This window comes from Coregonus lavaretus (assembly GCF_964263955.1).
Source record: "Coregonus lavaretus genome assembly, chromosome: 8".
Classification (NCBI taxonomy): Eukaryota; Metazoa; Chordata; class Actinopteri; order Salmoniformes; family Salmonidae; genus Coregonus; species Coregonus lavaretus.
Window position 1 is genome coordinate 12,547,245 of NC_139995.1, and position 16,824 is coordinate 12,564,068.

A 16,824-nucleotide genomic window follows, 5' to 3' on the forward strand; every position below is an offset into this window, starting at 1 on the left:
ACACCTTGTTGAGGCATTGCAGGTGATTAGTGGGGAACTTCCACTGAGGAGAAGGCGGGACAAACTTGCATTAGCGTAATAGGCGAAGTTCAAAGGGACACCCTGCGGTCATGGCAACTGGGGAATGCTGGGAGCGAGGAGTGGGTAAGCAGAGGGCGTACGGGTGGACAATCAGGCAGAAGGTGGTAGAATATGGACTGGAGAGAGAGATAGGGCCGGCAATTGCATTGGGGAACGTTCCTCCGTGGCTGTTTCCGAAACCAAGTGTAGATGTGGACATGATTGAGGGTAGGAGAGAATGGGGTGAGGTCGTGAGACGGTGTGTGGAGAGATATATAGATAATCGGTTTTATTCGTTTTATAGGATATATACAGATGGTTCAAAAGATCCAGTCAGTGGTAGGGTGGGGGCAGGGGTGTATATCCACATTTTTTATGTTAGAGTATATACGTGGTTAACTGATTATGTGTCAGTGTATGCGGCCAAGTTGATGGCCATGATTCTAAGTTTGAGATGGGTGGAGGAGGTGAAACTACAGAATGTTGATCTGCTCTGATTCGGCTGCAGTGTTGAGTAGTGTGAAGACGGGCAGGTCGGATAGGGGAGACTTGTTTGTGGAGTTGATGGGAGTGGTGGTAAGCTTCCCGCCCATGTGGGTGTGGAGGGTAATGAGAAGGCCGATGTGGTGTGAGTGCTGTGAGGATAGAGCGGGTAGATATTTTGGCCCGCTGGGCTGCAGGGAAGTCAAGTCCTTAACCCGGGCAAAAGGGCTCGATCTTTGGCAAAGAGAGTGGGATGCTAATACTAAGGGGAGGCAATTTTATCGCATGCACCGGTCAGTAAAGGAAGAAGTGGGGAGTTTGCGATGTAGGGGTGAGGAAGTTGTGTGGAGTATGAAAAATGTATGCAATCACTAACTGAAAGTCGCTCTGGATAAGAGCGTCTGCTAAATGACATAAATGAAAAATGGAGTAGACTACGGTTTGGGCACACAGGTTTGAATGCCACATTGTGGATGATATGGAGAGATGAAACAGGTCTGTGTGATGAGTGTTTAGTGGAGGAAACGTAGCATGTGTTGATATTTTGTGAATTATATGACGTAGATAGGGAGAGATTGTGTGAAAGGTTTAGAGGCTGGACAGGGTTGGGGTTTGGGTGGTGCAGTGGGGGGAGGAGAGTGGTGTCTAGGGCTTTATTTCACTTTCTTAGAGGAACACCTGGAAAAAGGAACACCTATGTGAGAATGCTGTTCATTGACTATAGCTCAGCGTTCAACACCATAGTGCCCACAAAGCTCATCACTAAGCTAAGGACCCTGGGACTAAACACCTCCCTCTGCAACTGGATCCTGGACTTCCTGACGGGCCGTCCACAGGTGGTAAGGGTGGACAACAACTAATCTGCCACGCTGATCCTCAACACTTGGGCCCCTAAGGAGTGCGTGCTCAGTCCCCTTCTGTACTCCCTGTTCACCCACGACTGCCTGGCCAAGCTCGACTCCAACACCATCATTAAGTTTGCTGAAGACACAACAGTGGTAGGCCTGATCAACGATGAGACAGCCTATAGGGAGGAGGTCAGAGACCTGGCAGTGTGGTGCCATGACAACAACCTCTCCCGCAATGTGAGCAAGACAAAGGAGCTGATCGTGGACTACAGGAAAAGGAGGGCCGAACACGCCCCCATTAACATCAACGGGGCTGGAGTGGAGTGGGTCAAGAGCTTCAAGTTCCTTGGTGTCCACATCACCAACAAACTATCATGGTCCAAACACACCAAGACAGTCGTGAAGAGGGTAAGGCAACATATTTTCCCCCTCAGGAGACTGAAAAGTTTTGGCATGGGTCCCCAGATCCTCAAAAAGTTCTACAGCTGCACCATCGAGAGCATCCTGACCGGTTGCATCACCACCTGGTATGGCAACTGCTCGGCATCCGACCGTAAGGCGCTACAGAGGGTAGTGCGTACGGCCTAGTACAGTGAGGGAAAAATGTATTTGATCCCCTGCTGATTTTGTACGTTTGCCTACTGACAAAGACATGATCAGTCTATAATTTTAATGGTAGGTTTATTTGAACAGTGAGAGACAGAATAACAACAACAAAATCCAGAAAAACGCATGTCAGAAATGTTATAAATTGATTTGCATTTTAATGAGGGAAATAAGTATTTGACCCCTCTGCAAAACATGACTTAGTACTTGGTGGCTAAACCCTTGTTGGCAATCACAGAGGTCAGACGTTTCTTGTAGTTGGCCACCAGGTTTGCACACATCTCAGGAGGGATTTTGTCCCACTCCTCTTTGCAGATCTTCTCCAAGTCATTAAGGTTTCGAGGCTGACGTTTGGCAACTCGAACCTTCAGCTCCCTCCACAAATGTTCTATGGGATTAAGGTCTGGAGACTGGCTAGGCCACTCCAGGACCGTAATGTGCTTCTTCTTGAGCCACTCCTTTGTTGCCTTGGCCGTGTGTTCTGGGTCATTGTCATGCTGGAATACCCATCCACGACCCATTTTCAATGCCCTGGCTGAGGGAAGGAGGTTCTCACCCCAGATTTGATGGTACATGGCCCCGTCCATCGTCCCTTTGATGCGGTGAAGTTGTCCTGTCCCCTTAGCAGAAAAACACCCCCAAAGCATAATGTTTCCACCTCCATGTTTGACGGTGGGGATGGTGTTCTTGGGGTCATAGGCAGCATTCCTCCTCCTCCAAACACGGTAAGTTGAGTTGGTGCCAAAGAGCTCGATTTTGGTCTCATCTGACCACAACACTTTCACCCAGTTCTCCTCTGCATTATTCAGATGTTCACTTCAGACGGGCCTGTATATGTGCTTTCTTGAGCAGGGGGACCTTGCGGGCGCTGCAGGATTTCAGCTGCCTTGAGATCATTGACAAGATCCTCCTGTGTAGTTCTGGGCTGATTCCTCACCATTCTCATGATCATTGCAACTCCACAAGGTGAGATCTTGCATGGAGCCCCAGGTCAAGGGAGATTGACAGTTCTTTTTGTGTTTCTTCCATTTGCGAATAATCGCACCAACTGTTGTCACCTTCTCACCAAGCTGCTTGGTGATGGTCTTGTAGCCCATTCCAGCCTTGTGTAGGTCTACAATCTTGTCCCTGACATCCTTGGAGAGCTCTTTGGTCTTGGCCATGGTGGAGAGTTTGGAATCTGATTGATTGATTGCTTCTGTGGACAGGTGTCTTTTATACAGGTAACAAACTGAGATTAGGAGCACTCCCTTTAAGAGTGTGCTCCTAATCTCAGCTCGTTACCTGTATAAAAGAAACCTGGGAGCCAGAAATCTTTCTGATTGAGGGGGTCAAATACTTATTTCCCTCATTAAAATGCAAATCAATTTATAACATTTTTGACATGCGTTTTTCTGTAATGTGTTGCGGGGGGTTCAATTGTAGGCATGCCAAGAAAAGCACAGTATCTGTGGAGGATGTGAAGTTTACGGCTCGCCAGATTACAGCAATGGTGGGTATTGGCTCATAATTTACAACGTCATAACTAATAAATGCCAACATCACAGGACTGATGAACAGTCCTTTCTTAAAAATGTATTGTTTTATGAAAACGATACACAAACCCAACCTTGGCATTACTGAATGTTTTTATGGTACCAGTAACAGCTGCACCCTCACAAGGGATCATTTTACAGAAACATAAGTATTTGCAATGATACTGTTGTTAATGTTTGACATAAACGTATTCCCCTTTCTAGTGTTTCTTCACAGAAGAGTGAAGAGATTGCCAGCACAAACCAGCAGAGACATAAGGAAGAAGAATGCAGGGAAGAAGAAGAACAAGGATACAGAGGCTACGGAGTAGGAAGGAACAACATGCTAGAGCTAGAAGGCTACCCTAGTACTAAGTGAATATGTTATATTATGCAGACACTACTAGGTAATAGCATGTGTACATTTAATAATATTTCACATTAAAGGGCATCAACTGGCTCAACCAACTTGTAGAAAATATTTATTAATAACTCATAATTATCATCCATCAAGTGGTACAGTGAGAGTATATTCATCGGCTGAAATTTAAGAGCACGGTTCCAACTTCATCTCCACAAACGCTTAGATCTATACTTTGGTTTATCCGGTGCTTAATTTCAGCATTCTGTAATATCCTTTATGTACAAAATACCATAACCTGTTAATTATTTGTCTTATGTCCCAAAGAATACATTTGAGACATAATAAAAGACTCTTCTTCCCAAATAATGCATCCACATTTATTTTAAATGAAGCCCATTGAACAAAAAAAAGAACATTGGTCATGTCTGACAGAATAGATCATAAATGTATCCAAACTTACTACCCAATTCTGACTCCTTTTAGGTTGCCATAAATATAAGGCCCCATTTCAAGCCTGTGAGGACTTCTGTCTTCATCCTTCAGGACACTGACTCCAGTCTGGGTTCAGATGGAAACCTCGGTCAGCAGTGTCCAAGGTCCCTAGATATGTGAATTAAATTAGATTTGACAATTCAAATGACACAAAGGTAACCAGTATTCAAATAAACATCTATTCAAACGTTTTATTAGAGAACTCCCTTCATTTGACATGTCTAAAACACCTTTGAAAACACACTGGGAAATATTTGACAACCACACCACTCCACGTTCTCACACCAACACTCACGTCCCCAGTGTCCTCAGCAGGCGTCATCCACATCAAAGTTCACACTTAGAGAGCACCAATAACAAGAAAAGAAACCACACACACCATACAGCATTCAGGTCATGTAGGTTATATAAACAAGACATATATTCAGCACAACATTCCACACGACATTTGGGTACTACATCTGCACTTGATCAATATACTACTTGATCAACATACTAAAAGGAGGGTAGGACAAATTGCAGATAGAGATCTTGAAGTACTATTAAATGAAAGTCCATTTAGGGGGGAGGAGCTTGTAGCATCTGCAGATCCCATTCACACTCACAACAGCAGTCAAATTGGGCTCTTTCATCGCACAACCAGTCCGTTTCACGCTTTCTTTTTCTCTCTCCGTTCGCTCACTCATCGATTCACGCTTCGCCACAAGCCATCCTCAATCGCACTCACGAGTTCTTAAAATGTCAGTTGCGCAGTTCTTTCCATTAAACAGTGGATAAAAATTAAAACACCCACCGTCTCTTAGAACATGCGGAGTGAAGCCGTTCTTTGATGGCAAAGCATTTACAGATGGAAGAGTGATACTGACATCACCCAAAGAATGCTGCCATAGAGAAGCTTCTTCCCGGGAAAATGGAAGAGAGGTGAACTGCAGAAGAGATTGTAGTGAAGGCTTTTCCATTGAACTTGAGACAGTAAATAAAGTCGCACTTAAAACATTTAAGTTTCAACCAGATTCTTTCCAATGCAAGATTGTTGTCAAATATATGGATGGATAGTGAACCAGTGATTTCTCATGCATTCAGAAACATCACAACTCACAATGCATGCATCAAAGAATCCAGTTGAAAATAAGTCAGGATATAACAAACTTAAGAACAAATCAATTTGACATCAAAAGTAGCACTTAAGCTGAATACCCTGGTAAACAATAATTCACTTCAAACACTTTCTAAATTAAATTTTCAAATGTACAAAACATCTTTCACAAAAGCGTTTAAGTATCAGACACGCATAACACCAGAAATACATTTGGGGAAAGACGTCTCACAATACTTACCATCAAACTATTACTTACATACCCCACCCGGAAGACTTGGACTCCATACTGGAGCCAAATCCTGAGCTAAACCCACTACCACTGGTTGTTGCGTTAGAACCGGTACCCCAACCTAGACTGGCTGAGCTGGTGCCATAGTTACTGTTGCCTGTGCTGTAGGCCTGGCTTTGATCCCTGGTGGAGCTAGTCTGCCCAGTGGAGGTGGTGCCAGAGGTGGCAGTCTGCCCTTGCTGACTAGCCAACATACCCATCATTCCCCAACTGCTCTGTAGGGCAGCCTGAGCGGCAGCCATCATAGCAGGGTTCAGACTAAAGTTGCCAAAATTAGCCATATTACTACTGGCGCTGCTCCCTAACCCTGTGCGGTTACTACCAAAGCCCTGAGCCCCAAACCCGTTTCCAAACCGCCCTGCTCGCTCCATCATCTGCCTACTGCCGTGCTTTGGCTCAGCATTTGAGATGTGCACGCTGACCCCCTTAATAATCAGGTCCTCTCCACATAGGGAACTGGCAACCTGGAGAGAAAACATGCGGGTCAGTCTGACATTAAAAGGGACAATTCAGCAGATAGGAAATAGAACAAGGTCTTTGAATTTGCGGTGGCACCTACCTGGTCATCGGCAAAGCTGACGAAGGCAAAGGCACGGAAGGGCTTGGGGATGAAGACGTCAGTGACCTCGCCATACTGCATGAAGAACTGGCGCAGCTCATCAGCGGACATGTCTTCAGTGCAACGGCCTACAAACACTTTTCGGCTTCTCATGGGCTCATCTGGACCTTGCTGTTTTACAAAAAATGTTAAAAGGTTCACACATCAACAATATACACCGAGTATACCAAACATTAGGAACACCTTCCTATTATTGAGTTGCACCCCCCCACCCCCCTTTGCCCTCAGAACAGCCTCAATTCGTCGGGGCATGGACTCTACAAGGTTCCGAAAGCATTCCACAGGGATGCTGGCCCATGCTTCCCACAGTTGTGTCAAGTTGGCTGGATGTCCTTTGGGTGGACCATTCATGACACACACGGGAAACTGTTGCTCATGAAAACCCAGCAGTGTTGCAGTTCTTGACAAACCGGTGCGCCTGGCACCTACTATCATACCCTGTTCAAAGGTACTTCAATATTTTGTCTTGCTCATTCACCCTCTGAATGGCACACATACACAATCCATGTCAAGGCTTAAAAATCCTTATTTAACCTGTCTCCTCCCCTTCATCTACAATGACTGAAGTGGATTTAACAAGTGACATCAATAAGGGATCATAGCTTTCACCTGGATTCACCTGGTTAGTCTGTCATGGAAAGAGCAGGTGTTCCTAATGTTTGTATACTCAGTGTATATGGCTTGGGGGAAGATATGAGGCGGGAGGGGTGGTGACAAGTGTGGTCTGAAACAAGTGCTCTTGCCATTAATAATCCACGTTACACGCCATACTGAAACAAACACCTACCTTGGAGTTAGGAAGTTTGCAGTCACACCATCTTCCATCAATCATGTGGCGTTGAGAGATCACTTTGTCTTGAGTCTCATACTCAGTAAACCTCACAAACCCAAATCCCTTTGAGTTTCCAGTCTTCACATCTCGTTTCACCTGTGAAGAGGAGCATGGAGTGAAGGCACCACAGACATACCAAGGCATTGCACACTAAAGAGGAACTGACACAGATTTAATGGGAAAGCGGCTGTGCGTTTATATATAAACACCACGGCAGTCTTACTTTCGGAAACTTTACATTGATAAAAAAACAACAACAGGTAGGCTCTCTCTCCCTCAGTTGCTGACGCACAACAGAACGATGTTAGCCAGAGCCAGATGAGCCAAAATCTAGCACAGGGGACAGTAGATAACTTTTTCAGTCAAAATTGCACCGTGAATACGATGAGGAATAGTAGGCTACCCTGCGCGGCCTGCCCCCAGTCCCATAATAACCCACGTTTTAACAAGTGGATGGATTTACAGCTTGCCTGCCTGCTCAGTGCTAATTTGATCGATGTCAAATACATTTTCATTGACAACTAAGAGATATGCTAACAGTCGTTCAAGTTTTAGTAAATGAGTAGCTATCTTAAACTAATTAGTGAATCACATGTCTTAGTAGCTAACCAAGTGACACTGCAATCCCAATAGATGTAGCCACCGAAGCTGAAAAAAAAATTAACTTGAGGGAAAGGTCTGCCACTCACCCACTTCCAACAGCTAGCTAGCAAACAGTACAAGCTAAGATTATTTTATAACTAACCCAAGAGACCACAGCCTGTCATTTCCAATGGAAACAAATGTGTCAGTGGGGGGCAGAGCCAAGCACGAGCTAGCGAGATCCTATTGGCGCGTTCTAGCATGTATCTGCATATTTCCATTAGGGAATGCATTCTCTGTGACGTGCGCATGTGCAATAACTCAAGTCACCCTTGCACTCCTTCTAAACAACGCATTTTTTTTTTTACTTTGGCAAAGGTTAAAATCTACAAAACTGAGTCCACTCTTAGCAACATATTCTAGTTTTGGGAACAGAAAACTGTATTGAGATCAAATGTTTCATCGATGGCCAAAATCCATCTCGCTCCATCTCCTCCCACTGGGCTTCCTCTCATTACCATATTTGCTAGTGAGTAGAAACGCCTACTGGATGCTTCACACTGAAATATCTGGCTCATTGTTCTGTGGTACTAGGCTCCATGTCATTAGGTTCTAGCTAGCTAGAAAAATGACTATCAAGTCATATTGCTAGCTTGCTAAATAAGTAGGCCTACATAAATAGATAAGCTATAGCCTTAGCAACATACTGCATATGATTGTGTTCAGACTACCAATTACTGCCCTTTTCATCCGTTTTCGTCAAAAATATTGGGTGAATGAAACGGAAACAGTTCATCCCCTGAATGACTGGGGGCATCAAACAACATACTAGCTGTGATTTACAACCTGATAGGAATATTTATTAGACTACCTAGCAATTAATTGGTGAATTTTATGAATCATTCATTGGCTGCATCCATTTATTCTGCAAACAAAACCTTACTCTACGCAATGGAATGTTGAGTGAAATATAACCGATTTCTTAAACCTCTTAAAAAGTTAGTTTTGAAGCATAAACTGAAATTGACATTTTTGACCGATAGGATTATCTATGTTTTATTTTTACAAAATAGTTAAGTGTCAGTTCCACTTTAAATCTGGGAGAACAATAATAGTGAAGGTACCTAAAAACAGCACACATCTGCAAAGAATGAAATCGCAAATTTGAGACTACCTGCACCATGATGACTTCCCCAAAGGTGCTGAAGTAATCTTTCAGGTCCTGTTCAGATGTCTTCCATGGCAACCCCAGTACAATCAGATCAGATGTCTTCATGTCCCCTCTCTTCATCTTCACAGCAGAGGCGGCATCAATCTCGTCCATTTTCCTTTTGTTGTCTGCAATAGTGTGGTAGGGAACACTTCAGACTGAAATTTGCCTAGTTAGATACTCATTCCACATGATGTATATAGGGAACATTTCTATCTTTTTTGTATTTTACCCCCTTTTTCTCCCAATTATGATCTTGTCTCATTACTGCAACTCCCCAACGGCTCGGGAGAGGCGAATGTCGAGTCATGCGTCCTCCGATACATGATCCGCGCTCCTTAACACACGCCCGCTTAAACCGGAAGCCAGCTGCACCAATGTGTTTGAGGAAACACTGTTCAACTGACGACCGAAGTCAGCCTGCAGGCGCCCGGCCGGCCACAAGGAGTCGCTAAAGCACGATGAGCCAAGTAAAGCCCCCCACAGCCAAACCCTTCCCTTACACGGAGGACGCTGGGCCAATTGTGCGCCACCCTATGGGACTCCCGGTCACGGCCGGTTGTGACACAGCCTGGGATCAAACCCGGGACTGTAGTGACGCCTCAAGCACTGCGATGAAGTGCCTTAGACCGCTGCGCCACTCGGGAAACCTTTCAATGTTTAATAATTAATGGAGTATGTAAACATTATTATACAATTGTCCACTAGTTGGTGACTAATAAAAACAAACATGTAATAGCTTAGTCAACATACCTTTGGGATAATTGACGACATAGACCAGATTGCCCCAGCCGTTCTCAGGCGCATGAAGAATCCCTTCCACCAACCGGACCCCTCTCATGCACTGTGAAACAGGACTCCTGAATCGTAGGCCGCAGGCCCCTGGAAACTGAGCTGCCACGGTAGAAAGCAACACAGTGCCATCATCCTCAGAAGGGATCTCCATGGGCTCCTCATTCTCTTCTTCGGCCACACGAATGTACAACTCCGCCATTTTTTACCTACAATAACGCCCTTTCTCAGTCAAAAACACTGCGCTGGCTATGTCAAGTTAGCTCGCTAACCACACAAGTTGATCAATACAAAAATAGTCCCGAAAAAACACCACGGTTTTGCAAAAAAAAAATCAGTTCAGATGTTAAAATGAACGCTACTTAAGTTGATTAAAGGAAATTGTATTTAAACGACTTCGCTAGCTAGAGCTCGTGAGATATTCACGCAAACGAAGCTGTCTCGGTTCCACTCCCAGTGTTCCTTTGTTAGGTTAGCTAGCTGGCTGTGTCATCGACCTAGCTTTAGCAATGTGGCTTTGAACGAGCTAACGGCGTCTCGTGCCTTGTTGGTCCTAAAAGCTGAAATTTCGTCCAAGAAATTTGAAATTAAGCAATAATTTAATTAACGTTAAGTCTTAACTAAGTTTTTCTAAACTAGCATACACGTAATACTGCGCATTTAAAGCAAATAGTCACGCTCAAACACACCTGCGACAAAAATAAACACGCTATTCTTTCCGATCAAAATGGCATTAACATGGAGGAAGTTCGTCATTTTCTCAGATCATCTCATTGTAAAAGCAGGGGGGGTGTTGTGCATCTAGGAAATAACAGAAACGGATAATATTGCACAATTTTTACTGTGATCACGTAAAAAGTATTTGTGTAAAAAAAAATTAGACTTGTGTAAATGATAACCACGGAGATGCATGGTCGATCACTACTACGGCGTCCCCTATGTAAAGATTGGATAAACCCAGTTTTTCATGTGACACTGGGACTGGGGAACATCACGCGGTCGACTCGAACGCATCCAACATTCCAGATATGAACTCCAGGCTGCTGCCCATCTCTCCATGTTGTTAGCCAGAAACGTCTTCATTCCTTCCTTAAAATTCAAAAATACAGTCATGGGAAGCACAAATAAAATATCACAAATCAACCAGAAAAACAGTTACATTCCTCCACAAATAAGTCCCCAATCAATACTTTAAATTGCTTTAACATCACAAGAACATCAAGATTAAACTTTGAATTTTGTTCCAGCAATACAGGGCATTAAACCTAAAAGCAGATTCACCTAGCTCGGTGGAGACCCTAGGAACCTCAAGAGTTAACCAATCCTGTGAACGGGTTAGGCAACTCAGGTGTCTATACTTCAACAGCAAAGTTAGATACAATGGAAGTTTATGAAGTAGGGCCTTGTAAACAAAAATTGAGTAATGTAGAGATCTACGGGTCTTTAGCAAAGTCCAGCAAACCTTTTGATACAGGATGCAGTGATGAGTATCCAAACTGTCGCCTGTAACAAAACGAAGGGCACTATGGTAGATGGCATCCAAAGGTTTAAGAGTAGTAGCAGCTGCACTTTGATAAAAAGTAGCACCATAATCAAGAACAGATAAAAAGGTTGACTGAATAATCTGCTTCCTACTGCTTAGAGAAAGGCACGATCTGTTTCTGTAAAAAAAGCCAACTTTAAATCTTAGCTTCTTAACCAAGTTTCAAGTTGTGTAATTTTTTATGTCACATGCACACGTACAGTGAAATGCCTTTCTTGCAAACTCAAAACCCAACAATGCAACAATCAATAACAATGTAATACTAGAAAAAAAAACATGAGAAATATGAAGAACACAATAAGTAAGTAAGTAAGCATACTATATACAAGGTCAGTTCCAATACCATATTTACAATGTGCAGGGATACTGGAGTGATGGAGGTAGATCATTAAACATGTCTTTTAGATTGTCTGAAGCCTGCATTTCCCAATCATAATTTAGGTCACCCAGGATAATAACTTCTGATTTAATAAAAGAAGACAAACTAGTTAACTCCTCGAGTGCACAAAGGTTAGCTGAGGAAGGATGGTAGACCCCTATAACAGTTATGGATACATTTTGCCCCAGACAAAGGCTTAAAGATAGTAGCAAATATTTTTGGGCAAGGGAAATGGATTTCAGTAAAGAGACAGATACATTATTTTTTATAAGAATGGCCACTACACCACCTCTACCCTGTCTGTCAGCTCTGAACACATTATAACCCTCAATATTAATATCAGAGTCCAGAATGTCCCCAGAGATCCAAGTTTCAGTCAAGCCCAGATCTTGATGTAATTCAGGAAGTAAGCTCCTAATGTTCAGATGCATCAACCCAAGTACTTTACGATTTTTAAAGTCACATGGAGTCTCCAACTCAAACAAGCTACGTTCAATAGACTGTTGCAGGCCCTGTCTGATGGTTGATATTGATATAGTTGGTATGGCTATAAGATTTCATAGAACGGCACCATTTGGTCTATCCCTATTAGTAATAAAGGAGAGTAGAAATTTGAATTACTTTTCCAAGTTTAGCACCATAGGGTCTGAGGCCGCAGCCAATGTCAATATGGGGAACTCTCAGAGTAACCAATGATGGAATGTTATAAATGGACTTACATGGGCTTTGGTTGCTATCGTGAAACAGCCTAAGCCCTCTACGTGATTTGAAAACCGAGGGGGTATTCAAGTTTATGGAATTCAGATTTGAACTAAAAGCACTGGGTGAGCAGACCACAGTGGGCTTCTCTTTTAAGCTAACAATAGCAGATCTAAGAGTGGAGTTGAAACGAATGGACACAAGATTACAATTGACAACACCCCTAGCTGTCTAGACAACAGTACGACGATAGCGCTTAGAAAGGAAAGGCGGGTGAGATGGGAGGGGAGAGGTGACTTCATTAGGGAGGGGTCTCTGCAGGCCTGGCCAGGAAAGAAGTAAGGTAATGTGGTGTGGGGATTTTAACGCCCACAACACGCTTTGGGGGGCGGGGGGGTGGGGGAGGGGGGGTGGACGGATGGATGAAAATGGCCAAGTGATGGAAAATTTGATAGAAAATAAAGATCTGGTGTGCCTGAATGATGGCAGAGGGACCAGGATTGATGTAGCCACAGGGAAAGAGTCGGCCTTCGACCTCACTCTGGTATCTAGTGCGATGGCAGGAATATGTGAGTGGGAGGTATTGGAGGAGTCGACAGTAGGGAGTGATCATTACCCCATAGTATGCACAGTAGGCCGGAGGGAGGAGGAGGTGTCAGTGAATGGAGAAGGCAGGTGGGTGTTTGGAAGGGCAAAGTGGGATCAGTTTCAGGAGCTGAGTGAGCAGGTGATGGCTCGGGTTGATATGAGAGGGGATGTGGATAGTATGAATAACTGGGTGAGAACAGCGTTAGTGGAGGCAGCTACTGAGGCTATACCTAAGAGTTCAGGGAGGAGGAGGAGGAGGAGGAGGAGGAGGAGGAAAGCAGTCCCATGGTGGACGGAGGAATGTGGGGCAATGGTGAGGAGTAGGAACAGGGCATTTAGAGTACTGAAAAGGACGCATAACTTCCAACATCTGATTCAGTATAAGCAGGCCCAGGCCATGGTGAGGAGAACTATCCGTCAGGCAAAGAGGTCATGTTGGCATAGGTTCTGTGACACCATTGGAAGGGCGACACCTGTGGGAGAAGTGTGGGGGATGATTAAGAGGATGAGTGGTGTCAGAAGAGAGTGGGATTATCCAGTGTTGACGAGTCGGGAGGATGTGGAAGTAACAGATGAGGAGAAAGCAGAGATGATGGCCAAAGCATTTGTCCAAGTGCATAGCTCCGTAAATCTGTCAGAGGAGGGGCAGAGGGGGAGAGAGAGAAGGAGAGAGGAGCATCCTGGAGTGCTGGAAAGGAGGGAGGATGTAAATGATGCGTTGAATGCACCATTTACCAGGGCAGAGGTAAAAAGAGCAATAGGTAAGGCTGGGTTAACTTCACCTGGGAAAGATGAGGTGTGCTATGCTATGTTGGCCCATCTTAGTGATGAGGCACTGGACAAGGTATTGGTGTTGTACAACAGAGTGTGGGAGGAGGGGAAACTACCAGGCAGTTGGAAGGAGGCAGTAGTGGTACCAATCTGGAAGCCCGGGAAGGATCCAACGAAGCCAACAAGCTATCGGCCAATAGCTTTAACATCGCTTGTATGTAAGATTATGGAACGTATGATTACGGAGAGGCTAACTTACTTCCTGGAGAGCAGAGGGCTAGTATCGCCACATCAGAGTGGGTTCAGGAAGGGTAGGGGAACTATGGATCCAGTGCTCTGCTTAGAAGCAGAGGTCAGGAAGGCTCAGGTGAACAAGGAGACTGTTGTAGCTGTCTTTTTTGATGTGGAGAAGGTATATGATATGATGTGGAAGGAGGGGTTGTTAATCAAGCTTGATATTATGGGGGTAGGAGGAAGAACGTACAACTGGATAAAGGATTTCCTGTTTGGAAGGTCAATCCAGGTGAGGGTGGGGAAGTCTTTATCAGGCAGCTACTTGGTGGATAACGGTACACCACAGGAGAGCGTGATTAGTCCTCTGTTGTTCTCAATCATGATCAATTATGTTTACTCTCAGGTACAGCCGGGTATGGGGAGGTCATTATTTGTAGATGATGGGGCCTTATGGAAGAGGGGAAGAAATGTGCAATACACAGTCAGGAAGGTACAGGAAGCAATTGATGAGGTAGAGCGGTGGGCATTAATGTGGGGATTCAGGTTCTCTGTAGAGAAAACTCAAACAGTGTTCTTTACCAGGAGGAAGGTGGGAGATGAGGTATGCTTGAGGTTATATGGGAGAAACTTGGAGAGTGTGGGGGCTTTCAGGTTCCTTGGGGTATACTTTGACACTAGACTGACCTGTGCAGAACACATTGAGAGAGTGGTGGGAAAGTGTAAGAAGGTGCTAAATGTGATGCGCTGTCTGACGGGGAAGGAGTGGGGGGCTGGGCGTTCCTCATTGAAGACCATGTATGTTGCATTGATCCAATCTGTAATAGACTATGGCAGTATAGCATATGGTTCGGCAGCCCAGACCTCACTGGAAAGGCTAGAAGTCATACAGGGGCAAGGACTCAGAATATGTAGTGGGGCGTTTCGGACGTCCCCAGTGGCTGCATTACAGGTGGAGATGGGGGATATGCCATTGCAGATTAGGAGACAGCAGCTGGCAATTAATTATTGGGTAAACCTACAAGGACATTGGGTGTCATCCTGCGAAAGGGATTTTACAGGCATGCTGGGAACATGAGCGAAGACAGAACACAAGCTTTGGGTGGATGGGTAATACCCAGGCGAAGGAGATGGGACTGTATGGAAGGGAGTTTGATCCAACGGTAGCTATTCCTGTAAATCCACCATGGCTACTCCTGCCTCCAGTAGTTGATCTAGAAGTGTTGGCGAGACTACAGAAAGATAGGGAGGGGGTTGATCCAGCTGATTTCTTTAAGAGACGTCTGGAAACTGTGTATCAGGATTTTGTGGCCATTTACACAGATGGTTTAAAAGATCCAAGGACAGGACGTACTGGGTCAGCATTTGTAGTGCAGGAATGTGGGGTGGAAGTCAGGAAACGTATTACAGATCATCTGGCTGTACATACGGCGGAGCTGATGGCCATACTGTTGGCCTTGCAGTGGGTGGAGGAAGTCAAACAAGACAGAGTAGTTATTTGCTCTGATTCATGCGCAGTGTTAATGAGTCTCCAGTCCTTTAACTCATGTAGCAGACAAGACCTGCTTTATGAGGTGCTACAAACCCATGGTAGGATTAAACAGATGGGTATTCAGATAAGATTTACGTGGGACCCAGCCCATGTGGGGGTGGAGGGGAACGAGGCAGTAGATGAACAGGCTAAACAAGCACTTAGTAGTGGGGATGTTGATGTTGAAGTTTCAATGAGCAAGGCAGAGGCAAAAAGACTGATATATAGTGATGGTGCAGAGATGGCAGGAGCAGTGGAATAGAGATAATAAGGGAAGGCATTTATTTCAAGTACAGAGGAAAGTCGGGGAGGGGAGGACGGCAGGAAGGGACAGAAGAGAGGAGGCTATTTTTATAAGATTAACGGTGGGACACAGCCAGTTGAATAAGACATTAAATGTGATAGGAAAAAATCCATCAGGAAAGTGTGATTATTGTCAGGAAATAGAGACAGTGAAGCGTGTATTGCTACAGTGTGGGCAGTATCAGAGGGAAAGAGAGAGGATGAGATCTAGTATGAGGGAGAAGGGGATACAGGAAATTAGTTTAAATAGTATATTGAGTAGAACGTCATTAGATATAGTTTCAAATATTTTGTTATATTTTTTAAGAGAAACAGGGTTGGCAGGTAGGATTTAGTTTCTCCCTGTTGCTGGCCCACATTTCAGTACAGTAGGTGGCGGTAATGCACTATAACGTTGGATGACAAGCGCCGATAAACCACATTGAAGAAGAAGAAGAAGAAGAAGAAGAAGAAGAAGAAGAAGAAGAAGGGCAGGCCTGGCCAGTCAGTCGGAGAGTGGCGACATGGTGGCAAGGTAGTGGCACGACAACCATGCTGAGGAGTAGAAAAGGAAAAGGTCTTAGAATGGGACCTATCCAGGATACACTCCAATGTCTTGTGATGGAAATCTCTTGTGTTTATGTGATCGTATGTTTAGCACAATGCTGCATTTGTAGTAACCTGTCTTGGTTGGGTTCATGCGAGTGACGAGTTAACTGCACAAAGGAGGAAACCACACTATCCCTCATAAGCAATTTGGCAGTACGCCCAGAGCATTGCTCTGGGAACTAGAGAAGTGATAAAATGTCTCAGTTTCAAGGTAAGAAGCCTCGTGTGGAATAAGTCAGTCACATGCAGGAACCAACGCCTATGTGAATAATGAATTATGTAAATCATACTTAGAACTTGTATAAAGGGACTGAAAGGGAACCTCCCCTTCAGAGTTTTTCATCAAGACCTTATTGAGTTTGTGAACCTCTCTGTGCATTAATAAATATTGCTTCATTTAC

The 16,824-nt window shown here is 44.5% G+C and overlaps 1 protein-coding gene across 2 annotated transcripts; it reads right to left on the reverse strand.

Moving 5' to 3' along the window:
• Positions 1-3,976: 3,976 nt before the first annotated feature.
• Positions 3,977-10,530, reverse strand: LOC311133597 (TAR DNA-binding protein 43-like). Of its 2 annotated transcripts, XR_014613609.1 has the most exons (6): positions 9,752-10,530; positions 8,963-9,126; positions 7,162-7,302; positions 6,315-6,485; positions 5,161-6,219; positions 3,977-4,475 (listed from the first exon to the last, which is right to left on the reverse strand). XR_014613609.1 is itself a non-coding variant. In XM_084167115.1 (5 exons), the coding sequence occupies exons 1-5, from the start codon at positions 9,990-9,992 to the stop codon at positions 5,719-5,721; spliced, it is 1,218 nt and encodes a 405-aa protein (XP_084023241.1). In that variant the 5' UTR covers positions 9,993-10,525; the 3' UTR covers positions 3,977-5,718. The 2 variants fall into 2 exon arrangements, 1 of the variants encoding a protein (XP_084023241.1); XM_084167115.1 differs by having other exon boundaries at positions 3,977-6,219; positions 9,752-10,525.
• Positions 10,531-16,824: the final 6,294 nt, after the last annotated feature.

Bases quoted from the DNA above. Each gene is read 5' to 3' on its own strand.
- LOC311133597 (XM_084167115.1), bottom strand. From the start codon at position 9,992: ATGGCGGAGTTGTACATTCGTGTGGCCGAAGAAGAGAATGAGGAGCCC. The intron at 9,127-9,751 runs GTATGTTGACTA...ACACTATTGCAG, and splicing joins TGTCGTCAATTATCCCAAAG to ACAACAAAAGGAAAATGGAC. The intron at 7,303-8,962 runs GTAGTCTCAAAT...TCCTCTTCACAG, and splicing joins GGGAAGTCATCATGGTGCAG to GTGAAACGAGATGTGAAGAC.